Source organism: Heloderma suspectum, chromosome 6, assembly GCF_057233095.1.
Source record: "Heloderma suspectum isolate Gila_16-S chromosome 6, 16-S_ref, whole genome shotgun sequence".
NCBI classification, from domain to species: Eukaryota; Metazoa; Chordata; class Lepidosauria; order Squamata; family Helodermatidae; genus Heloderma; species Heloderma suspectum.
Window position 1 is genome coordinate 18,129,494 of NC_139463.1, and position 25,915 is coordinate 18,155,408.

Genomic DNA, 25,915 nt, shown 5'->3' on the forward strand with positions numbered 1-25,915 from the left:
GATGTTTTTACATATCATCCTGTACTGGTGAACAGCTGACCTTAATTTGTCTTTAAGGTTCTCCAACTGGTTATGTTATTTCCTGTTTGTGACAAATTGGAACTGGCAAAACGAGATTCTCATTTTTACAGAAGTTAATGGTAGATGTGGAAGTTGAAACAGTGCACACCTGTAGATACCTTTTAATAAGTGTAAATGATTTACAAGCCAATACTGAATGTAGTTTGAACTCCATCTGATCCAACTGAACAAGCTCATATATTTAGCACTGTCAGCTTGGCATTGACTTAAACTACAGCAAGATCAGGAGCTGGCATGATTTATTTTGCATCCTTCAAGGCAATAGCAAGCAGATGTTCAAACACAGCCTTTGTATCCTATGCATTTTGAAAAGCTGCAGCTTTTAAACAGTGTATGGAATGAAACATTGCTTTTTGAGGTGACAAACAAGACACATTCAGGCAAATCAGGTGGTATTCATCTCTAGAAATAGCAACATTGAATCACTGAATTGTCATAACTTTCTGCAATTGTTGCCTTTCCATGAAGTGACTGATAAATAGTTTCCTTTGAATTTCTTTGCTCAGGTTCTCCAGTTCATGATTTATTTTGGATGGATTACCTTGTAGGGTAAGACTATACATCTTAGAGATATTGACATTGTCATAGTAACTAGAACTGCAATTCTGGCTGATAATTGAGATTTGTCATGAATCATGGTTTTTATGTGGGTGTTTTCAAGGAACTGGGTTACTTCAATCAGTTCATTCCATTAAAATAATATGAAGTAGCATATTTGATTTTTTTATTTGCTTCCTTTTACAGTTTACAGTGCTGAAACCCCCCCTCCCCCAGTGTAACAGTAATCACAGAATGGAGACCAAACAATTCTTCGGCGTGAAATTCTTTGATATCTTGTGTCTCAAAAGTTTGAAATAGAACGATTTGACTTAATTGTAGAGATGATGCATTCTAGGTTTATTTGAAGCATTCGGTGTAGTGCAGAGAGATGATTTGTGGTTAGTGCTGCCTTTTATCTCTTTGTTAGTTCGTTTTTAAAGATTTAGCTCCTAGTCTTCATATAAATACGACTGGGGAAGGCAGTGGCAAACCACCCCGCTATAGTCTGCCATGAAAACGCCAGCGTAAGCGGCGTCCCTCTAGGGGTCAGTAATGACCCGGTGCTTGCACAGGAGGAACCTTTCCTTTCCTTCATATAAATATTTGCACGTTGTTTTTTATTTTTATGAATGTAGTGCAGCGGAACAATCCAGGGGCTGATGAATTGGTGAATTACTTACTGGCAGGCGGTAAGCTCCATTCAGATGGTCTGTGGCAAGGTTGTAGAACAATAAAAGTACCTTCACTCCACCCTGCAACTGATTTATTTTTTCTGGTGACTGCAATTGAGGCAGGTTTGATCAGTGCCAGATTATTGAACATGTGACTTTCGTGATATGGTGGTTGTGCAGTCTACTAATTTCCCCTAACAAAATGATTAGTTAAACGGGCCCTTCTCAGAAACCTGGCTTGGGGCCCTTGATAATACGACCCAGGTTTTTATGATGATGATGATGCCAGTACAGAAGGAAAAAAGGTTATGAAAATGAGTTATGCATGTGCTTTGATTTGTAGAACAAATAGCGTTTAAGTAGGCTGCTGAGACCTCAGTAATTTTCAAGCATAGAATTAAGACATTTGAACTTTTAAAATCCCTTCTCAGCTAAAATCCCTCCTGTATGTCTGTGAGAGCTGGACTGTAAGGAAGGGTGAGCGCCGAAGAATTGATGCTTTCGAGCTGTGGTGCTGGAGAAGACTCTTACAAGTCCCCTGGACTGCAAGGAGGTCCAATCAGTCAATCCTAAAGGAAATCAAGCCTGAGTGCTCCTTGGAAGGACAGATACTGAAGCTGAAGCTCAAATATTTTGGCCACCTAATGCGAAGAGAAAACTCCCTGGAAAAGACCCTGATGCTGGGAAAGATTGAAGGCAAAAGGGGAAGGGGACAGCAGAGGTTGAGATGGCTAGATAGCATCACTGATGCAATGAATATGGACTTGAGCACACTCCGGGAGAGAGCGCAGGACAGGAAGGCCTGGCGTGCTGTGGTCCATGGGGTCATGAAGAGTTGGACATGACTGAACAACAACAACAAAATCCCTTCATTTACGAGCTATACAGCTATAGAATATAAAACTACAGCCACATTCAGTTATTTTTCTGCACTGATGCAGAACTTATTTTTCTGCACTAAACGATCTGTCATGTGTTGCAATCTTTATCTTGAAAACACAAATATATATTTTTTGTGCATAAATTTGTATGCCACTTGTTAGCCTCAAAGTGTTTTCAGATAAATTCAGTTCACAAATTATTGCATAGTAAAATTGAGCAACAAGTAAAATATCTTCTGAAGTTTCCACTATAGTTTCATCTGAACTCTACTTTGAATCTTGTAGGCCTAATTAGGCAGATGGTATCAAGCAGTTCCTGGTTTCAGAACTTGTGGTTGGAAAGGCTGCTGGAGACACTGGTAGAACAGTGATGTAAGACGTCCTGTCCCTAGCTATCCTGTTACTGCCTCTTTTGGATCCACAATAATATGAGACAACACAGTGTTTCTGGACAATCTATTATGCTTTGTTGTTGTTTATTTGTTCAGTCACTTCTGACTCTTCGTGACTTCATGGACCAGCCCACACCAGAGCTTCCTGTTGGCCGTCGCCACCCCCAGCTCCCCCAAGGTTGAGTCCGTCACCTCCAGAATATCATCCATCCATCTTGCCCTTGGTCGGCCCCTCTTCCTTTGGCCTTCCACTTTCCCTAGCATCAGCATCTTCTCCAGGGTATCCTGTCTTCTCATGATGTGGCCAAAGTATTTCAGTTTTGCCTTTCATATCATTCCCTCAAGTGAGCAGTCTGGCTTTACTTCCTGGAGTATGGACTGGTTTGATCTTCTTGCAGTCCAAGGCACTCTCAGAATTTTCCTCCAGCACCACAGTTCAAAAGCATCTATCTTCTTTCGCTCAGCCTTCCTTATGGTCCAGCTCTCGCAGCCATAGGTTACTACGGGGAATACCATTGCTTGAACTATGCGGACCTTTGTTGTCAGTGTGATGTCTCTGCTCCTATTTTATCAAGATTTGTCATTGCTCTCCTCCCAAGTAGTAAACGTCTTCTGATTTCCTGGCTGCAGTCAGCGTCTGCAGTAATCTTTGCGCCTAGAAAGACAAAGTCTGTCACTGCCTCCACGTTTTCTCCCTCTATTTGCCAGTTCTCAATCAAGCTGGTTGCCATAATCTTGGTTTTTTTGAGGTTTATCTGCAACCCAGCTTTTGCACTTTCTTCTTTCACCTTTGTCATAAGGTTCCTCAGCTCTTCCTCGCTTTCAGCCATCAAAGTGGTATCATCTGCATATCTGAGATTGTTAATGTTTCTTCCAGTGATTTTAACTCCAGCCTTGGCTTCATCAAGCCCAGCACGTCGCATGATGTGTTCTGCATACAGGTTGAATAGGTAGGGTGAGAGTATACAACCCTGCCATACTCCTTTCCCAATCTTAAACCAGTCCGTTGTTCCGTGGTGTGTTCTTACCGTTGCTACTTGGTTGTTATACAGATTCCTCAGGAGGCAGACAAGATGATTTGGTATCCCTATACTACCAAGAACTTGCCACAATTTATGATGATCCACACAGTCAAAGGCTTTAGAATAGTCAATAAAACAGAAATAGATGTTTTTCTGAAACTCCCTGGCTTTCTCCATTATCCAGCGGATATTGGCAATTTGGTCTCTAGTTCCTCTGCCTTTTCTCAACCCAGCTTGTACATCTGGCAATTCTCGTTCCATGAATTGCTGGAGTCTACCTTTCAGGATCTTGAGCATGTGATTACCTTACTGGCATGTGAAATAAGTGCCACTGTTCGATAGTTTGAACATTCTTTGGTGCTTCCCTTTTTTGATATGGGGATATAAGTTGATTTTTTCCAGTCTGATGGCCCTTCTTGTGTTTTCCAAATTTGCTGGCTTTTGGCATGCATCACCTTAACAGCATCATCTTGCAAGATTTTAAACAATTCAGCTGGGATACTGTCGTCTTCTGCTGCCTTGTTATTAGCAATGCTTCTTAAGGCTCATTCAACCTCACTTTTCAGGATGTCTGGCTCTAACTCACTGACCACACTGTCAAATCTATCCCCGATATTATTATCCTTCCTATACAGATTTTCTGTGTATTGTTGCCACCTTTTCTTGATCTCTTCTGCTTCTGTTAGGTCTTTGCCATCTTTGCTTTTGATCATACCCATTTTTGCCTGGAATTTACCTCTGATGTTTCTAATCTTCTGGAAGAAGTCTCTTGTCCTTCCTATTCTATTATCTTCTTCCACTTTTGCACATTGCTTGTTTAAAAATAATTCCTTATCTCTTCTGGTTCACCTCTGGAATTTTGCATTTAATTGGGCATATCTCCTCCTTTCACTGTTGCCTTTTGCTTTCCTTCTTTCTTGGGCTACTTTCATCATCTCAGCAGACAGCCATCTTGCCTTCTTGGTTTTCTTTTTCTTTGGGACGTTGTTTGTTGCCGCCTCCTGAACAATGTTGCAAACTTCTGTCCATAGTTCTTCCGGGACCCTATCTACTAAATCTAGTCCCTTAAATCTATTCTTCACCTCCACTGCATATTCATGAGGAATATTATTGAGCTCATATCTAACTGATCTGTGGGTCTTCCCTATTCTCTTTAGTCTGATTCTAAATTGTGCAATAAGAAGTTCGTGATCTGAACTACAGTCAGCTCCAGGTCTTGTTTTTACCGACTGTGTAGATGTCCGCCACCTTTGGCTACAAAGGATGTAGTCAATGCGATTTTGGTGTCGACCAGCTTGTAAAGTCCATGTATAAAGTCATATTTTAGGTTGTTGGAAGAGAGTGTTTATTATGCACAGTGAGTTGTCTTGGCAAAATTCTATCAGCCTATGTCCTGCTTTATTTTGTTCTCCCAGACCATGCTTGCCTGTCATTCCAGGTGTCGTTTGACTACCCACCTTAGCATTCCAGTCTCCTGTAATGAAAATAACATCTCTTTTTGGCATATTATCTAGTAGGTGCTGCAGATCCTCATAGAACTGATCTGCTTCTTCAGCATCTGTGGTTGGGGTATATATTTGGATTACTGTGATGTTAAATGGCTTACCCTGAATTCGAATTGAGATCATTCTATCGTTTTTTGGATTGTATCCAAGCACTGCTTTAGCCACTTTATTATTAATTATGAAGGCTACTCTTCTTCTGTGGTCCGCTTGTCCACAGTAGTAGATCTGGTGGTCATCTGATGTGAAGTGGCCCATTCCAGTCCATTTCAGTTCACTGACACCCAAAATGTCTATATTTTATCTTGACATCTGCCCAATAACCACATCCAGTTTTCCCTGGCTCATAGATCTTACATTCCAGGTTCCTATGGTGTGTTGATCTTTAGAACATCGGATTCATCATTCACCACCAGCACCATCGGCCGCTAGCCGTCCTTTCGGCTTTGAGCTAGCGGCGTCATCACATCTGGGGCTAGTTGAACTTATCCTCTGTTCCTCCCCAGTAGTATTTTGATGATCTTCCGACCTGTGAGTCCCATCTTCCGATGGTATACCGACATATCTCTGGTTGTACTGATCCATTTAGTTTTCATGGCAAGAATACTGGGGTGGGTTGCCGTTACCTTCCCCAGGGATCGTATTTAGTCTGACCTCTCTGCCATGACATTCCTGTCTTAAGTGTCCCATCACGGTTTAGCTCATGGCATCATTGAGGTGCTCAAGCTCCAGCACCACGACAAGGTAACGATGATTATTTCTTCAAGGCAGTCCATTGTTCCTTAGTGGCAGGGAAGAACTATTACTTCTTTTTGCACCAGCCTTTCAAATATGTAAAGATCTGTCATGGTGTCTCTTCCTACTAACCTACTTGGTTTGGTCATGTGTATGTTTTGTTTTTGGCTAAACAAAGTCTATCATCAGTCTTTACTTTCTTTAACTTATTTTTAAAATAGACATAGAAGTATAGACCACAGAAATATTTTTTTTCCAGATGCAATTGTATAACTGCAAAATGGTGGAATTGGGGAGAGAAAGTATATGGTGAGAGCCTTAACCCATACAAAGAAGACAAAATCAGAGAGACCTGCATGCTTCATGGTTCTCAGATGGTGTTAATGGATAAAGTAGAGGTAATTGCTATCTTTAGGTCCTAGAGTCTATTTCAGCAGCCAGTTGGGCAGTGTGGCGGGGGGCAATGTGTCCCTTCGAACCCCAGATGTTTCTCACCCATATTCTAGACCTAGGGCAGCTTGGTACTTTCCCCCATTATTCACTAAAATTCATTTTGAATATGTAACACTTGCTTGTGGTTGTTGTGTTGTGTGAACCCGGCAAGCGTGGGTTATGTGAGGGTTAAACAAGGATATGGAGCTACTGCCTATTGCCAGAAAGCTTCTGGTGCCATAATAAAATAATAAATAGGGGATGAGAACATGCTTCTTTCTTACCATGTGGTTCTTCATGTGTTGTGTGTGATTTATATAGTTTCATCAATGAGTATGGTGTTTCACAGATTACAAGAGGACAAGTCTCTGCCCTGAGGAGCTTTCACTCTAAAATTTCACACAGGAGAAATAGAGGAAGTTGAGGCAGCGGTGCTTGATGGCATGATCCTAAGCAGGTTACTCAGAAGAAAGTCCCACTCAGTTGAGTGAGACGTTATTCCGTAAAAGGTGTGTTTAGGTTTACAGCCTAAATTAGTGTTTATAGTTTACTTTGCTCTTTTTTGTGGCAAATGATGTATTTGGAAGAGTGAGGTAGAATGTATGGATGTATGAGCTAGAATCCCCTCTGTGAGATCAGAGACAGCATGGAAAGACCCATGCTGGCTGGCCTCCAAGGTCACAAAATCCACCTTGGAGAGGGGGGAAAGGGGGCATTCTGTTGGCAGAAGCTATCCTGACCCTCTTCCAGCCTCCTGCCCTCCCCCTCTGAATCCCCTCTAGTGAAAAATGCAATGATTGGAGGATGGGGAGGCAAAGATAGCCTCTGCCGCTCTTCCTGCCCCACCTGCCTCAGTCCGGCAAGGCATTGTATACATGGAAGCCTCCAAATTCGGAGGCTTCTATCTCGTGAGTACACAACCCATAGGATTGCACCCTAAAGCTTAAAATAGCCCCAATACATTGTTTCATCCAATCCGTAGCTGGTAGGTGCTAGAAAACTGCTACTGGCTTCCTGCTGTTCCTCAATTTAAAGGGTCTAAAGTGATACAATCTCCACTGTTCTGTGGCCCCTCGGACAATGTCTAGGGCCATAGGATTGCCCCCTTAGTTTGTGTGGTATTAGTGTTCACTACAGGTTACGGTATTATAGTTCTAAATGTTGTAAACTAAATGATACATTGCATTTTTAAATTGTTCCTCCCCCACCCCTCTCCTCTTTGGATTTGAACTAGAAAATAGTAGTCTAAAAAGTGATGCTTGTTCAGCCTTAAGTACACAATGCATAGGCTTGTGAAAAGTGAAAGCTTTTAAACATTTGTCTATTTAAACAAAATATTCTGCATAATTTGGAATAACAAGCACGTTCACTATTTTGCTTAAACAATAATATTGCTTAAGAGGAACTTTGCTGTTACTGTCATTACCTGACAAGATTTCTTAATTGCAGACCACAAACTCAGATGTGGTTGTGTTTTGGTGCAGCCAAAAAATAGTAATAAAAACACATGAATAGCCTAAAGCTGCATCTCCCATTCGTACCCTTCATTATTAAACTTGCGGCAGGCTAGCAGAGCATCCCCTTCATATGGCTTCTTTGTGGAATCTGATTTTACTTCTGTGCAGGACTTGAGACCTGTATCTACTTTTACTACCATTGTTTAATATGTTGGAGCCAACAGCATGTCAGTTGTCGTCTAAAAAGTCAAAATAATTTGTTACCTGCTAAGAAGGCTTACAGTCTATACTGGGACTAGACAGATCAGGACAGACAGGTCAGGGGTTGTCAGATGGATAGCAACAATGAATTTTTATGTTTAAATTTGTTTGCCATCAAACCAACCATTTTGCCAGTAAGATTGTTATCAGAGTCATAATTAATGACTGACAAGACTATTATTGATAAAAGGTGTACTTTGTGGTGTTGGAGTTTCTCTTTTAGCATCAAATACTTCAAATAACAGTGATTTAAACACCTGATTCTCATGTAGGAAGAACACCTTTTATCTATTTTTCCTGTGCTAGAATTGTATAGTTGAGGGTGGGTGGGTGGAAACCTAAATGTTCCCACCCTTACTTTATACCTTCCCTTGAAATGCAGTTTGCTATTCAGAGATCAGCTCTGTGTGGACATGAATGTCATACAGATGAGTAGCTGTAGAACCATGCAAGGGCGTAGTAGGAGAGGACTTATTTGCATTGCCTCTCTATGGAGACTGGTTGTGTTGTCTGGAGCAGACTCCCCATTCCCTTTTCTAAAGAACTGTTTGAAAGGAAAGGAGTGCTGTTTCTGCAGTTTGCATGAGAAGCATGAGTTTATGCTTTGGAATGTGAAGGTAGGGTATTTGGAAAGAGGGGTAGTGGGAGGAAAGTGGCTTATCTCAGTCAAAATATATTTCTTGATCAAACCTCTGTTGCTGCCTAAATGCATCCATATATATTGTAGTATGAGCAAAATGAATTATGTACTGAACAGAAGACATAAAAATAGCCTTGTAGGTTGAACTAAAACAAGTAGCTTGATAATAATGTGTATGTTACTTTGAAAAGAAAGGTGGTTATATAGGCCAGTGAAATCAACATTTGACCCAGATATTTATAATAATAAGCTAAAAATAGGGGTGTTTTTTTTTTTTAAATCACAGCTATCAAAATGTTCCTTTGATAGCTGTGATAAATGTAGGGAACGTCTCCAAAGATCCTAGTTTTAACATTCCTATCCAGAATTGTTCTCTGAGATCTTTTGAGCATTTTAAGGGCAAGAACAGTCAGTTTGGTTCACTAGGCGTAGAGATGGTTCTTTTAGCAAGGAATTTGCCATTTTCCAGTATGTTGGTTTTCTTCCAAGATGGAGGGTTGAGGACCTTCAGTATGTTTTTCACGGCTATCAAAGAGTATACCTTGCCATTTTCAGCATTTTATTCTAAATGCCTGGGTCAAATGCTAATTTCACTGGACAAATATGCTCAAACTAACATTTTCTTCCCACTTTCTGTTCAGCAATCTCCATTTCCCTTTTTACATAAAGGGAGTTGTACACAGATGGACTACTGGGGTGTGCAAGGTCACATAGACACTCTCTCACCCTCAGGGCATAGATCACAGTATCCCTATCTCATTTTGGACATGAAATCATTTAAATTAAATCATAGATGCAGAGATCTCATTCCATTTATCAGTTTTCTCCCAAGGATTGAAAAAAATCCACACGTGCCCTCAGGTATCTAAAATGTAATAGAAGTTCTAAAAGTGTTATTATTTTGTTTGCAAAGATAATGTTTTCTGTGTTTCACTAGTATTCCCTTTGGCTGAATGGGCTTCGTTTAAGACACCTTCTTGCTAAAACAATCGAATATATTGGTTGGTTATGACATTTTAATACATTGGGTTGGATCCAAGGTTCTTTGTGGTCTCTGTGACTCACACATATGGGTTATGTGCCTGTGCAGAACAGCCATTCAGAACATTCTAGAGCTAAAAGAGAGCTTTAGGTGAGAGCCCTGCCCACCTCCTCTGTGCACGTTCCTGCTTGCCTCTCAGTCCCGAGTGCGCCACAGTGGAGGGAAATAAAAAGGTGAGGCATTGAAGTGGGGAGGAGGGTGGGTTGTGTGAGTTCACAGATGACCACTCGAAGAACTAGAGTTACAGGTAAGCAACCTGTCCTTCTTTGTGACTCACCCATATGAGTGACTAAATAGCAATAAAACTTACCAGAGGAGGGGTAGGTTGGGGAAGGAAGATTGGCAATACAGTATCCTGAGTTAGATGGAATTGTGAGATGACAGAGGAGGAGGGAGCAGTCCTTGTGAAAGATGAACAACTGTTGGTTGTTCCAGAGAGCACATGATTCACTCTCCCTATGTGCCAATGTAATAGTGAAAAGGAAAGCCACTTCCATGGTGACAAGCTGAAGGTCAGCTGGGGCCATAGGCTCGAAAGGCTTAGTTGAGCTAAAGCTACTGACAGACTCCAGGCTGGGCCTGGAGGAGAAGTTGGCAGATAAAGGTTAGCGAGACCTTTAACGAACCAGTTGACTCTGGGGTAAGAAGAAACTGAGAACCTTTCAATGTTATGATTAGCTGAGATTGCTGCTAAGTAAACTTAGTCCAAGATCCCTGAGAGACCACAGGATGCTGGGTTCTGTTGAGTCGGTGCCAGAAAAGTCTGGAAAGTCTTTCCACTTGGTGATGTGAGACCTGGGTGGAAGGTTTGTGCAAAGCTGTCAATACCTCTAAAACCTGGTTGGAGAATCCATAGTGTCTTATTCTCAAAGCAGTGAGACATAGAGACGTCAAGTCCGGGTGTCTGGCCCTCCTGTTGATCATTGAGAAGAGGTCCAGAAGGGAAGAGAGGTGAAGGGGAGACGAAGGGGCTTTGGCTAGTGTTTGAGCAGTAGGAGGAAGTGATGGTTGAGTAAGCTATACTGCCAGAGAAGATTGTGTAGCTGCTGGTGTGTCTGGAAGTTTTTCAGAATGATGTCCTGAAAGAAATTGGCCAGAAGAGGAGGGCAAAGTTAGAGTGGTAGGCTTGTAAAGCCCAATGCTGTTGTGGCTGCTGATAGTTGAGCTTCCAGCATTTTTGATATATGAGCGGGTGTTGCTCTATATTGTTCTGGATGCTTGGGGGAATGAGAACGGTGTCCGTGGGGACAGTAATGTGGGTAGTTAGTATCCATATATTTATAAAGGTGCTGTTTTGGTGAAAAGTCCTTATAATAATAGGGAGGAGACTTGTAGTAGTGGGGGTGTTTATGGCCCTCCCATGGCATGCTGTATCTGTGGTAAAGGAAGCTTGCAGAGGATTTCAAAGAAGCCAGTGAGGTCCGTTGGTATCGAGATATATGTTTTCATGGAGATGGCTCCTGAGGCAAGTGTCAGGAGTGCCCTAGCTGCTTCTTAAAGTCCCCTCCAGTAGCCAAAACAAGACACAAACAAAAGGGATTCTTTCCAAGGCTTTATTCCTTTACAACTTAATTACTCTTTCAGATGCTAATTGCGACTAAGCAAGGAACTGCAAAGGGTATCTTAGCAGGGTAACCTAAGCTCCATGTACACAGTTGGTCCCCATTTGGAGGAGAAAGGCGGGAAAACTCTGAAACTTATGGGCTAGGAGGGGAGGCTCCCCCCCTTACCCATGGGGCATCGGGGCGCAGCCATTGCCGTAGCGCCAAGCGGGCTGAGCGCCTCCTCTCAGTGTCCTCCACCTCACGCCTCTCTGTGCGCCTGCGCCTTGCGTCTAGGAACAACCGATCTCCCGCTCTTTTGCTGCCAGGGTCACTATCTCTCTCAGGAATGTGAGCGGGGGGAGGGGGCTCTCCCTGCAGCTGCGCCTCTGAGAGACGAGCGGGCTCCTCTCCCATGGGTTGTAGCTCTTCCTCAGAATCAGAGCTGTTTTGGGGCTCTATGGGCTCAGTTCCAACCCTGACAGCAAGTAGCATGGTTCCAGTGAAAAATGTGCCTGGGATCTGCTGTCTGAAAGCGAGCCAAGGCACTGGATATCATCAGGAGAATAGTAGTCCAGTGGTTGCAGCTTCTTCAGGATTGGTGTCAGAGGCCTCATAGGGATCTGTGGCACTGACTTGGCTGAGGGGAGCTGAGCTGGGGCCAGAGGAGGCTTGGCTTCTCCACCCTATGAGCCATATTTGCCTTTTTGATCTTTGGTCCCGGGTCCTGGGGGTTAGCGGATCGTTTGTTTTGGGACTTGGTCTGCTTGACCTCCTTGGTAGCGATCATCAGCACTGTAGCTTCGGTCTCGAGCTGTTGGTCCAGGGGGACGGTTGAAGCTGTCGGTATTGGATGGGCTATGCTTCAGATACCAGGGATGATTGTCTAGAGGTGCTTTCCAGAGCTGTGGTATTGCACAAAGAGAGAAGTTGAGAAAGAGCCAGAGGTGGCTCCTTGAAAATGGAGGCCAAAGTGGTATGCAGAAGTTGGTTCAACACAGCTGTATCTGCCACCTTGAGGGCCTGTTTCCACAGCAGTGTGCAAAGGCATGCTGTTCTGTTCCTTCTGGCCTGTATAATGAAGGGCCTGTGGTGGGCACAGGAGTCCACTTTGCGTGCCTCTCCAAGGCAAACAAGATGATCTGTGAGAGCTATTTTCCCGCTACAGTGGGTGCAATTCTTAAAGAAGGCCTTGGAGGCCATGTGCCCCAGTGGGGCAGGAAGGAAAGGAGAAAGCTCAGAGAAAATAGGGAGGAAGGAAGAAAGAAAGATTGAAAGAAGAGAGAAGCTCTGCTTAATGAAATAGAATTTGTGAATTTTTGCCAAGAGGCAAGAGAGCGTTCCAAACGCTGCTAGTTGCTGTAGCAGAGAAAAAGGAACTCAGAGGTAAGCGGGAGCCATGCTTGGAGCATGCACAAAGGAGGTGGGCCTGCCTAAAGCCATGGCCTACACCGTTCAGGAGGGCCCCCCAGCCCTCCGGTGAGATGTTTTTCAGGTGACAGAGGAGGGGATGGGGAAGATCCTTGAGCTTCATTTGCACTAAGTTTGGATTAAATCCACTGTATATCTTCATACATACTATTAATCAGAATAGTACCTCTTTAATCAGAAAAAAAGCAAAACAGATACCATGTTATCACTATATTTCAGCATCAAGCTGTAGAACCCATAATCCTTATCAAAACTAACCATAATCAAATGCATTTATTAAAGTGAACCTGGATTTCTTCATATTTTCATATCTTAACTCTGTGTTTTAAGGCATGCCATATGAAGCTTAGCTGTTATCCCAATTTTGCATCATGAAGATTTCAAGAAAGGAGCAATTCATAAGCCTGATACAAATAATGTTTTTCATTGTTTTAAATTAAACATCAGGAAGCCTATTTAAGCATGTGCATTTGGCTTTAAATCAACCAGTTTTCCTTTCTCAATGAGTGAGTTCATGTATTAAATTAGAATCTGTACAAATTACTGTTAATTATAATCAAAGTGAAGCCTAAAGTAGGTCACATGTCTTATCAAATAAAACACACTGAGACAGTATTTTGTTTGCTTGGTTGGGTTTGAAATATTATTCTGAGGTGTTTCAGCTGCTGCTTTTCAAAGACAACTCTCATCAGTCTTCAAAATGTGTTTTGTTCTTGTGAACCATGGTGAGTCTGTTCTCTTGGGATAGCAAGCTTTCTAATTTTCATCTAAAAATCAAGATTTGTGTTGAATTGTGAAGAAACTCTGCATTCAAAATATTATCAACTAACCATTCTTTAACATGCATCCTTTACTTCCATGATGAGTAGGCATGCACATTTTTTAATGGTATGTTGGTGACCATGAGGTTTGTTAAGCTCCTGTTAAGAATTTCCATTGCATTGCTTTTAAAAATGAGATAAACACAATTTGTAGTTTTATAACTTTCAATTAACTTTCATAGCCTTCTGAGAACTGAAATAAATGTAAGAAGCAATGGTGTTCCCATTTTTAATCATTGTTTTTAAAGAACATCAACAGAGTAATATCAAGTTAAAGTACTCTTATATAAACAGAATAGCTAAGAATTTGGAATAGGTCAGATAGTGTTGCAGAAAAGAGAAAAAGTTGTTTCTGAAACAATATCGCAGGGATGAGGAACCTGTGGCCCATGGAGATTCCACATCTAGCCTGTGGAGGCTTTCTTCCCAATAGGGAGGCTGTTGTATTCTGCACCTTTTATTGCCTTGTAATATCCTTTTTTAGTTGACCAGAAATGTATAGTATTGCAAGTGTGGTCACACCATAGATTTGTATAAAGGTATTAGGATATTCACCATTTTATTTTGATTCTTTTCCAAATGATTCCCAACATAGAATTTGCCTTTTTCACAGCACCCGCAGACTGGGACGAAATTTTTATTACGCTATCCACCACAACCCCAATACTTCTTTCCTGGTCAGTCACTGCTATCTTGGACAGCATTAGTTTATATTGGAAGTTAGGATTTTTTTCCGCCAGTGTGCATCACTTTACAGTTTCTTACATTGAACTGCTTGAGCCATTTTAATGCCCATTCCCCCAGTTAGGACAGAACTTTTAGAGTTCTTCGCTGTCTCTGTTTTACCACCATAAATAATTTGGTGTCATCACTGCTCATCCATAACTCCAGGTAATTTATGAACAAGTGAAGAAGCACTTGTTCTAATACAGAATGTTGCGGGACCCCACTGTTTGCATCTCTCCATTGTGAGAACTGTCCATTTATTCCTGCTCTCTACTTTTGTTCTTTAACCAGTTACTGATCCATAAGAGGACTTTTCCTCTTATCTGAACAGTGTTAAGTTTGCTTAAGAGTCTTTGGTGAGGAACCTTGTCAACACCTTTTGAAAGTCCTGGTAAGCAGTGTCTACTGAATATTTCCTATCCACAAAGAATTGATTCAGCTTCTCTGCAATTTCTTTATCCTCCTTTAATAGTTTTTAACTCCCTTATCACCTAACAATCCAACCGGTGTCCTGCTTTTGACACATTTAAAGTGTTTTTTTTTTACTTTTGGTCTTAATATTGACAGTAATTTTTTTCTCAAAATCCCTTTTTTTGCATCCTCCATTGTATACTTGCATTTCTTTTGTGCAAGTTTGTATTCTTTTTTGTTCTCTTTGCTTGGGCAAGACTTCCATTTTCTGAAGGAAGCCTTCTTTTCTCTTATAACTTCACTGCTGGTGAGCCCTTGAATTTTGGGGGTATATTTCCTGACCTCTAGTATACATTCTAGCTGAGCTGTGGTTTTGAGTAACACCCAAGTGCTCTGTAGGGATTTGACTCTCCTGACTCGCCCTGTTGTGAAAAGCCACGTAGGTGCTTAGATCTCCTGTCTGCTGAACTCCTTACTACCTTGACCATTTGTCAGCTGGAGCTTCCCCGTGTGCTCATAGAACTGGGCTTCCTTGCAAACCTCTTCTCAAAGGTTTGTGTCTGTCTCTTTCCTTCTCTCTCTCTTTCTCTCTCAGTATGTGGTGTGTGTCTGTGTGGGGGGTAAGTTGTGCATTTGAGTGTGCATGTACAGTGCCCAACCCACCACCCATCACCATTGACCACTTCTGCCTGAAATTAACATTTTCAACAGTCATTTATTCCAAATTCTCAGTCCTTCCTTGGCGATGAATTTAGGCACCCTTAGTCCAAGAAAACACAGACCATAATACACGATAATTTTTAAAGAAATTAGCCTGAGAACACTTCTGCCTTTACTACAGAGCTGTAGCTTGGAGCAAGGCAATGACAGAACTAAAGGAATGCAGTGTTTGACCAGGTCAAGCCATATCATATTGATTTCATGAAGGATTTGAAAACTGTCTAGTTTATGACAAAATCAGATTTCAGGCAGTGGTAAAAGCAACTACGTAGAGCCACAAGAGAGCCATTGAACTGGCTTTAAGGAAAAAAGGCTTTTTGTGATTTGTGATGAGTGGATTAAACTAAATACAGTTGGATCCCTGTAAATCCATAGTTGTGACATTGTGGATGGTCCCAATAAAGGCGCCAAAGAAGGCACCTTCTTCCCCTCTAGCCTCTGCAACTGTTTATTTCAGTAACATGTTTTGGGAATATAGCTCTCTGTATCAAGTGGATAGCCGTATTTTTAATACTTGTATATTTCATCCACAGCAAGGTGGGAAACTACAGAAGAATAAATCTTGCTGTGTGTCATTTTAAACACAGTCTCAAGATCCACAGGTGCAGCTAGACTCTGGCCACTCCTTCCCCACAGACTTTTCCCAAGCTCCTTCCCTGTCATTTTAAACCTTAAACACTAGTCCCTTATGAATTGGTATGGTATCCAAAATAAATGTAATCCTTCAGTCACCAGCTGAATGATCAGGAATTATGTTGGGTTAGCATTGGATTGCATTAAAGAAGGAAAAAGGAAAGAAACCTATATTAAACCCCCCTGAAATGTAAAGACCCAGGTATTTTACAATCATGAAACCCCTGCCTAATTCAAAGTACTGGCGAAGTCTACCTTCTTCCAGTTTGTACCTTCCCTGCAGATGTACAATTTTTATATATGATATTTTCTAGAAAGTGAGAAGGGAGGGTATATTTTGCTTAAATTTACAACTTTCATTCTCATTATGAAATAACCTATATTTTATTATTTGTTAATTGAAGATGCATACTGTTCATCCCCTTCCAGTCAAATGAACTATTTGTAACAGCTTATAGGAACACAAGGCAAAACAAATTCACACACATACCCACACTCCAGTGTTGTTCAGAACTCTGGTGGTGAATGGGGCCAAAGTGTTCTTTCCCTTCAGCTTTGCAGTCCCAGGGAAATCGCTAGTCAGCTCTCTAGTACTTGTGATAGATGTAAGACTGTGGTTACCTTCCACTGAACTGCCTTCCACTAGTTAATAAGTGAAATTTTGGAAAATGGAGGGCCCAACGAGATACAGTTGAGGAGTGTTTGAATTCACAGTCAATGTATGAGTGAAATTAAGAGCCACTCTGTACTTGGCACAAATAGTTTCAGAACACTGCAGAGACTAATGTTAATAGGTGTCCTTTGCTAGTGCCCCCCCACCCCTAGTACAACTTTGGATGCTTCAAGTCCTTTGCTGCCTTCTTCTGGTAGAAAATGTGTGCAGGTGCATGCTCACATCTGGTTTTACTGCTAATATTGCAATGGCTTTGGAGCTTAGGCAATTTTGTCGTAGCGAAACCAAATCCAAGAAGAATAGACTGGTTAGGTTTTGTCACTTCAAGACTAATAGATACATCTATATGAGATTGAGGACCTTATTGAGATCTAGGCCCTGCAAGATATTGCTTGATAACTTCTGGTCCTTAAAAAAACAACCAAGAATACTTCCTGGCTTATTACAACTTTGCTTGTTTTGTGACATCTGTAAACAAGTTATATTAGTAAAGCAAAAAGGAGAGCCCCTAGCTCAATAGTATAATACACCCCTTTCTCTGTGGTCATGTGCTGGCTATAGAACTCCCCCCTCAGAGATCTTTGTAGGAGCCAGGTGAAAACTTTTCTCTTCACCCATACTTTCAGTGGATTGCAAATATTTTATGGCGTGTGTTGTGTTTTTCTGTTGCATCCTGGAAGCCACCTTGGGAATCTTGTAAAATTGAAAGTGGGGTTAAAATCCTTTAAATAAATGATTTGCATGCAGAAGGTGCTAGGTTCAATCCCTGGCAGCCCAGTTGACAAGGATATTACATAGCAAGGCTGGGAAGGACATTTGCTGAAGTTGTTGGAAGAGCTGCTTCCAGTTAGAGTAGATGGTACTAAGTTAATTATGCATTGTGTGAAGAGTACTTTCTCTTATTTGTCCTGACCCTGCTGCCAATCAATTTAATTGTGTGACTCTGAAACATAGTATTATGAGAGAGGTAGAAAAAATTGTACATAGGCGGAGAAGAGAATTTTACAAAGTTTTAAGTATGGCTGCAGCATAGATTTAAATTAATGATACTGGTGGTTTTATTTTCAATCCCTTTCCTAATAATAGTCTCTAGCATGGAATTTGCATCTTTAAAAATGCTGCTGCACTGAGTTGCCATTTTCATCGTGATTCTAAGATCATTTAATAGATATATATGTATTGTTTGTCCAATGTGCATCATTTTACACTCACTTTGATTCTCACTTGTTATTTTGTTACCCATTTACACAGTTTTAAGAGATCTTCTTTTGGAGGCCAAAAAGCTCCCCAAAATTTATATGTCTTTGCAACTCTTTGAAGGTTATAAGGGTGAGCTAATGAGGCAGCTCTCCTTTGGCAGGGAGTTCCATAATTTGGGTACCATTATCTGTCATAAAAAGCCCTAGTTTTGGCAGTTTCCTGCCATACATTTTGGGAGGGGGGGTGGGCTGTGAAGACATGTCTCCACCCCACCTCATTCGGCTTTTCCTGAAAGATCTGAACACATGGGTAGAGTTCCTTTCGAATTTCTGGACCAGCTTTAGTTTGCAGTCTTCAAAAGCACCCCCCCCCCAAGACATTAGAGTAATCCAGATCCCTGTCCGACCCTTTTCAGCAGCTTTATTGAGATGTTAAAAAGCATAGAAGGCATAATAGAACCTTGTAGCACCCAAGAAGAGCAGTCTTAGGAGGTGGAATATGCTTGGATAGTTCAAGTGGGGTGACAAGTAACAGTTAAGAGAAGGGGCAGTTAGGAAAACAAATGAATGTGATAACTAGTTTTTTAAGCATGGCCATCCTAAGTCTACTATGCTGCATTTAAGTGTTGACTGTAAGACATTAGACTTTTGTTCTTTATCACATGCCTAAAGAATTAAAACCCTCCTTTTCACAGGTATTATTTGAGAAGGTATCCGGCTAGGTATGAAATCTACTTTCTTTAGCATTGCCATCATAATCTCATTATCAAAATCATTATTTTTAATAATATATTTCTTGTAGTGATAAATTTAGTATTGGCCCATGGTGTGCTGGCACGTTCAGAACTTGAGAAGTCACACCGCTTATGATTTAATAACAGAGACATATTGATGTTTATTCTGCATACAGTGACAAGATCAAGTCCCCAGAACTGCATTTTAAACTGGAAACTTTTCTATTACTCTCCCCACCCCTACCCCGAATATATGACCATTCAATGTTATGTATGTGTGGAGGATAAGGAATGCTTTTTCTAAATAATTTGGTATTCACTCCCCTGCCACATAGTCAGTTGCTTATAAAACTCCCCTTCATTTTATCTGACATAGGGGCTGCAGTTTCATAAACACTAGCCCAAACCTCATTTGGGTGCATATAGCCAGTTATGCAGGATCGTGGCCCAATATCTCAAAGTGAAACCTTGACTACTTTATCAACTTGAGTTAGAATTTTTTTTTTTTAATAAATGAAAAACCTGGGGAAGGGGGGACATATCATTTGAGGTCAGGCATTATAAATATGACAATTGATGACATACTGTATTGTGAGCTTTCTGCTAGACCCAGGATCTGGCAGGTTGTCATAAACATCACTGAGACACCATGATTATTCACTGACCTAGTCTGACCTTGTACTTCTCTATTTTATTTCCTAACACTACCAAAATTTGGTGATGTATTCAGTTCTGAATAGTTGATTCTTCTAACCTAAACATAAAATAAAATAATTGTACATGCTTGGTTCAGTGCTGATTTAGACTTTTATAATCATAGAGTTGGAAGTGACATCAGTGGTCATCTAGTCCAACCCCCTGCCAGTGCAGGAAATCCACTACTACAGCATCCTTGATGGGAAGACATCTAGCCCCTGCTTAAAAACCTCTAATGACGGAGAGTCTACTAGCTTCTGTGGCAATCTGTTCCACTGTTGACCATCAAGAAGTTCTTCCTAATGTTTAGTCAAAATTCTTTTTCTTGTAATTTGAACCCATTGGTTCAGGTCCTGACAGCCCTTCTGATATTTGGAGGTGGCTATTATATTTGTCAGTTATCATGTGATTTAAATAAAATCATGCTTGCATATGTGGTTTGCAGCCCCTGTAAACATGGATGGAATCATGTTCCATGGAATTAAAGGAAAGTGGCAAGTTCTGTTGCAATTATTTTAGGAATGTGAATATTGATATCAACAAGGCCTTTGAAATTTTTAGCTATGTTATGATGCTGAATGTTTTATTCTCATAACTCTTTTTTCCCATTCCAGGAGAAAGATGCACGCTTATCTGTTTGTTACGCCTTTAGAAGTTCTTGTAGCACTTTCAACTTGTCAGCACTCCCAGTCCCTCTCTCTGTAGTCTGGATTGCTTCCTCCCTGGTTACTGGACAAAAGGAAATATTTTATGTATTTCATTTATATTTCACCTTTTCTCCCAGGAGCTTAAGGTGGTATATATGCCCCTCCCGGGGGGTTTTATCCTCACAACAACTTTGTGAGATAGGTTAGGCTGAAAGATAGTGATGGGCCCAGCGTCACCCATAGAGCTTCGTGGCTGTGTGGCTCTCTCCAGTCTTAGTCTGATGCTCTATTCAGTACACTACACTGGGTCTTTTCTAGAGCATGTGAAATGCTGTTGTTTATACCTTCTACTCCATGATATTTACTTCTCTCTAAAAAGTGAAAGTATAACCGAAACCAAAAAGTTAAACATACGCTATCACACTGACTCACCTTCCTGTGGTTTATTGGAAGTGTAAACAACCCCAAAAACCAGGGTTCTCCAGTTAGCTATATACTGAGATGGAGGAGTGGGGCAGGATAGATAAACAGTAGACTTGCTTTGAGTAGACATGGACCTCTGGTTTTAGTTAATTATTTTTTAGAGCTGAAGTAAAGCTTCATTTTTATTTTATAATACACAATTGTGAAGTTATGAAATATATATTTGGCAATGGTATTTAAGCTTATGCTATCTTTGTGCTCTCTGTGAGGGAAGATTGCATATAAATATGAATGTGAATATTTACTTCCTGAAAGGGTGAGAGGCCTGTGATATTGGAAGAAAGTGAAATAAACAGGTGTTGCTATTGGTGCTCCTTGAAGACAGGCTGTATATATGTGTGTGCATACATCTTTTCCCCCCACCCCCCACCGTTTGCAGCAAAAATCAGTTGTTAAGACTGTTATTTGAAGAACAGCCAAGTATGGAAATAGTAAAATTAGTCATCTAGTTAGTGTCAATTTCACAATAGATTTCTACAGATGTAGGAATAGTATGTTAATAGCAAAATGTCACAAAATCTGTCTGTTTCTCCAACGGCCTTGTGGTGGGTGACAGAAAGCTGAATCTTAAATTAAGATGCCAGCTTCAGATCTCAGAAGCAGCTCCCAGCCCAGCTTCGTTCAGTGTGTATACACTTCGTTTTGATTTTTTTTGGGGGGGTGATCTACAGTTTAGTTAGAATATACTTTAAGGGTTGTCAACCCTAATCCTCCTCAAATGTATGTAAATTTGCAGAACAAGATTCTCATTAGAGAATTCTCAGGAAGCCCTTTTAATTAAATCACATCCTTTGTAGGAAACATCAGCTTAAATATTTTCTTTCCAGTCCTTGGAATTCCATAGGGTTGGGGCCACCACTGAAAAGCCTCCATCTCTAGTGACTGCCACTATATTTCTTGCTATACAGATGACTGTCACTTTGCATAGTGAGTGTGCAGAAATTTAAGAATTCTTCTGAGTTCTAGTCTATTTGAATTGGTGTTTGGAACTACCTGATCTTTTGAATGTTTATTCCTTCTGGGTCAGGTGTTTATGAATTCAGCATCAAGTCAGCTTTCTCCCCCCCCCCAGCCCCCCACTTTTTGTAACATTTTGCCTGATGAAGAGAAATGGATAGTTTGCTCACAATTTTGTGCATATTTCTTTGGTCCTAATAAAGGTATTCTCTGGATTTTTCAATTTTGTTTTGTTTTGAGAAGATAATGCCTTGTTCATTCAGTTGTGTCATGCTATAAAGATCAAACACGAGAGATTTCTCCTGATGCCCTTCTCGTTACCCATACTCTGCTATCACAGCAGACAGCTTATGTTGTCACTTCGTGAAAAGAGAGAGAGAGAGAGAGAGAGAGAGGACAGTAGTTTATTTGAGTGCATTCTATATTTAATGTAAGAATTGGTGCAGAGGGCTCTACCAAGAAGATAATTGTCATTGAGGTCAAACACTGCAAAGTAGTAAATAACTTGTGAAGGTGATTGATTGCTGAGGTGTCTAATGATGACACAAACCTTTTATTGTGACTAATGCTGTAGGTATAATTCTTCTTATACCGCAAGACCAGAGAACTGGAAACATGCATCATCTGTCTTGGAAGTGGGTTTGAATATATCGCTTACACTTGCTTAGCTGTATCCATTATTTTCAATTCAGAGTATAGGTCTGAAGCTTAAATTGGGAGTCAGGAACCACTCAAAATAGTTCAGGAAGTAGAAATTGTGGTAAAGAGTATGTTAATTAGTGAAGGAGTGGGAAGACTTCATGTTTGGTGGATCTACTTTGTTTTTTACTAGAACCCTAATGCAACACCTTCTAGAACTAACACCAAAAAAAGATGTCCTCTTCGTCATAGGGGATTGGAATGCTAAAGTAGGAAGTCAAGAAATCACCGGGATAACAGGCAGGCATGGCCTTGGTGTACAAAATGAAGCAGGACAAAGGCTAATAGAGTAATAGAGGCCAAGAGAACACGCTGATCATAGCAAACACTCTTTTCCAACAGCACAAGAGACATCACTCTAGTCTACACATGGATATCACCAGATGGTCAGTATCGAAATCAGATTGATTATGTCCTTTGCAGACAAAGATGGAGAAGCTTTATACAGTCAGTGAAAACAAGACCTGACTGTGGCTCAGATCATGAGCGCCTTCTTGCAAAATTTCGACTTAAATTGAAGAACGTAGGGAAAACCACTAAACCATTCAGGTATGACCTAAATCATATCCCTTATGAATATACAGTGGAGGTGAGGAATAGATTTCAGGGATTAGACCTAATAGACAGAGTGCCTGAGGAACTATGGACAGAGGTCTGTAACATTGTTCAGGAGGCAGCAACGAAATCCATCCCAAAGAAAAAGAAATGCAGGAAAGCCAAGTGGCTGTCTGATGAGGCTTTACAAGTAGCTGAGGAAAGAAGGGAAGTGAAAAGCAAGGGAGAAAGGGGAAGATATATCCAACTGAATGCAGAGTTCCAGAGAATAGCAAGGAGAGACAAGAAAGCCTTCTTAAATCGAGAAATCGAAATCAAAGAAATCGAGGCAAACAACAGAATGGGAAAGACTAGAGATCTCTTCAAGAAAATCTGAGATCTCAAGGGAACGTTTTGTGCAAAGACAGGCATGATAAAGGACAAAGAAGGCAGGGACCTAACAGAAGCAGATGAGATTAAGAAGAGGTGGCAAGAATACACAGAAGAAATATACAGGAAAGATCTGAATGTCCCTGATAGCCATGATAGTGCGGTCACTGAACTTGAGCCGGACATCCTCGCGAGTGAAGTCAAGTGGGCCTTAGGAAGCATTACTAACAACAAAGCTAGCGCAGATGACAGTATTCCAGCCGAGCTATTTAAAATCCTAAAAGATGATGCTGTTAAAGTGCTGCATTCAATATGCCAACAAATTTGGAACACTCAACAGTGGCCGCAAGACTGGAAAAGGTCAGTTTACATTCCAATTCCAAAGAAGGGCAACGCCAAAGAGTGTTCAAACTACCGCACAATTGCGCTCATTTCACATGCCAGCAAGGTGATGCTCAAAATCCTACAAGCTAGGCTTCAGCAGCATGCGAACCGAGAACTACCGGAAGTACAAGCTGGGTTTCGAAGAGGCAGAGGAACTAGAGATCAAATCGCCAACATTCGCTGGATCATGGAGAAAGCAAGAGAATTCCAGAAAAATGTCTATTTCTGCTTCATTGACTACACTAAAGCCTTTGATTGTGTGGATCACAACAAACTGTGGCAAATTCTTAAAGTGATGGGGGTACCAGACCACCTTACCTGTCTCCTGAGAAACCTGTACGAGGGTCAAGAAGCAACAGTAAGAACCAGACATGGAACAACTGAGTGGTTCAAAATTGGGAAAGGAGTACGACCAGGCTGCATATTGTCACCCTGCTTGTTTAACTTATATGCAGAGTACATCATGAGAAACGCCGGGTTGGATGAATCAGAGGTCGGAATTAAGATTGTCGGGAGAATTATCAACAACCTCCGATATGCAGACGATACCACACTAATGGCAGAAAGCAAAGAGGATCTAAAGAGCCTCTTATTGAGGGTGAAAGAGGAGAGTGCAAAAGCTGGTTTGAAACTCAACATTAAGAAAACGAAGATCATGTCATCTGGCCCCATCGCTTCCTGGCATATAGAAGGGGAAGAAATGGAGGCAGTGACAGATTTTACTTTCTTGGGCTCCAAGATCACTGCAGACGGTGACTGTAGCCATGAAATTAAAAGACGCTTGCTCCTTGGGAGGAAAGCTATGGCAAACCTAGACAGCATAGTCAGAAGCAGAGACATCACCTTGCCGACAAAGGTCCGCCTAATCAAAGCTATGGTTTTCCCAGTAGTAATGTATGGCTGTGAGAGCTGGACTCTAAGGAAGGCTGAGCGCCGAAGAACTGATGCTTTCGAGCTGTGGTGCTGGAGAAGACTCTTACGAGTCCCCTGGCCTGCAAGAAGGTCCAATCAGTCAATCCTAAAGGAAATCAAGCCTGAGTGCTCCTTGGAAGGACAGATACTGAAGCTGAAGCTCAAATATTTTGGCCACCTAATGCGAAGAGAAAACTCTCGGGAAAAGACCCTGATGCTGGGAAAGACTGAAGGCAAAAGGAGAAGGGGACGGCAGAGGATGAGATGGCTAGATAGCATCACCGATGCAATGAATATGAACTTGAGCACACTCCGGGAGAGAGTGGAGGACAGGAAGGCCTGGCGTGCTATGGTCCATGGGGTCATGAAGAGTCGGACACGACTGAACGACTGAACAGCAACAACAAATGTCCACCAACCGGAGCAAGGTGGAAAAGAACAAGGTCCTTCTAAGCAGATTCTTAGCCTAGAAATTTGTTTTCAGTACTAGAACTGAACTGTGCTCACAGTATTTTCATACAAAAGTCCACTTGCAGTTACTCAAGTTCATGGAGCACTGTAAGTAACTATATTAAGACAGCATTCCTGTGCACACTTACTTGAGGGTAAGTGTGCTTTGAACACAGTGGGGCTTCTGAGTAAATGTGCATGAGACTGGGCTGTAAATCTACAGTTCTCAAACTGTTCTGTTACCACCTTTCACATCCATATGGTTGATCCCACATGGGCTGCAAATCTGTGTAGGTTTGCACTGCACAGTTCTGTATGTTTTTATTCTGCGTAGTTCTGTATGCATAATCCTCAGTCTTTTCCTTAACTCACTTCAGGATTGTAACCTACATGTTTTTAAGAATGTTGTTACTGATTTGGCCTTTGCTGAGTGTTTTTCCTGAGTGTTTCATACTATAGTTTTTGTATTTAGGAAGCCTTTGGCTGTCAGTTAACTACCTGATCAATACACTTCAAACAAAGCATACACCCCAAATATGCTTTGGGTGGGTTCTAGGTGGATTCAGTTTTGTTTTTGGACTAAGAAGAATTAGTAAGGGAAACATATTTTGATCCGTTTTTCATTTTTATTAGAAATATACTTGTAACATCACATAAAAATGTAGCTTCCATAAAGTGACATAAAAACACTTGTTAAACAAGAGCTTTGCTAAAGATTCTTAGATCTTAATAGCTTAACAGGAAATAGTATTTCCTGAACATTTCTTGTTCTTAGACTTTTAGTCCTAACAGCTTAACAAGGAGAGATCTTATTCTAAGCACCAAGTTCCACATTCAGTACACAGGCTTGGTGAGCTTCTAATAAGAAGCTCCCACATTTTAAAATAAGCACATACTTATACCTTTTTTGCTCTGACCTCGGACCCAGGAGTCCGAGCTCCCTGCCCCTTCCCCCTTGCAGCCAGGGTGGAGAGAACTGGAGCTGGCTGGGTCTCTGAGGTTGCAAAGGTAACCTAGGGAAGGGAAAGGGGATTTGGGCAGGGAGAGGAGGGGCTGGCTTATGCCATATCCCCAGACCTCCCCAGCCTCCTTCCCTCCCCCTTCCCCTCCCTGACATCTTAATTAGACAGGCAACAAAGCCCATCTAGGGATAATACAGAGCGGGAGGAATACGGAGGCAAAGATCACCTCTGCCACATTTCCCGCTCTGCTTTGGAT

The 25,915-nt window shown here is 41.4% G+C and overlaps 1 protein-coding gene across 19 annotated transcripts in view; it reads left to right on the top strand.

The window, feature by feature from the left end:
* ARHGAP32 (Rho GTPase activating protein 32) overlaps positions 1–25,915 on the top strand; it is a 346,243-nt gene that overhangs the window by 56,249 nt on the left and 264,079 nt on the right. For 7 of the 19 annotated variants that reach the window (XM_084803663.1, XM_084803665.1, XM_084803664.1 and 4 more), the window contains one exon: positions 588–630. The exons of the other annotated variants lie outside the window; for them this stretch is intronic. In XM_084803663.1, coding sequence (XP_084659789.1) covers positions 614–630 — 17 coding nt within the window. In that variant the 5' untranslated portion in view covers positions 588–613. The remainder of the gene's footprint in view (positions 1–587; positions 631–25,915) is intronic. 19 annotated transcript variants of the gene reach the window in all.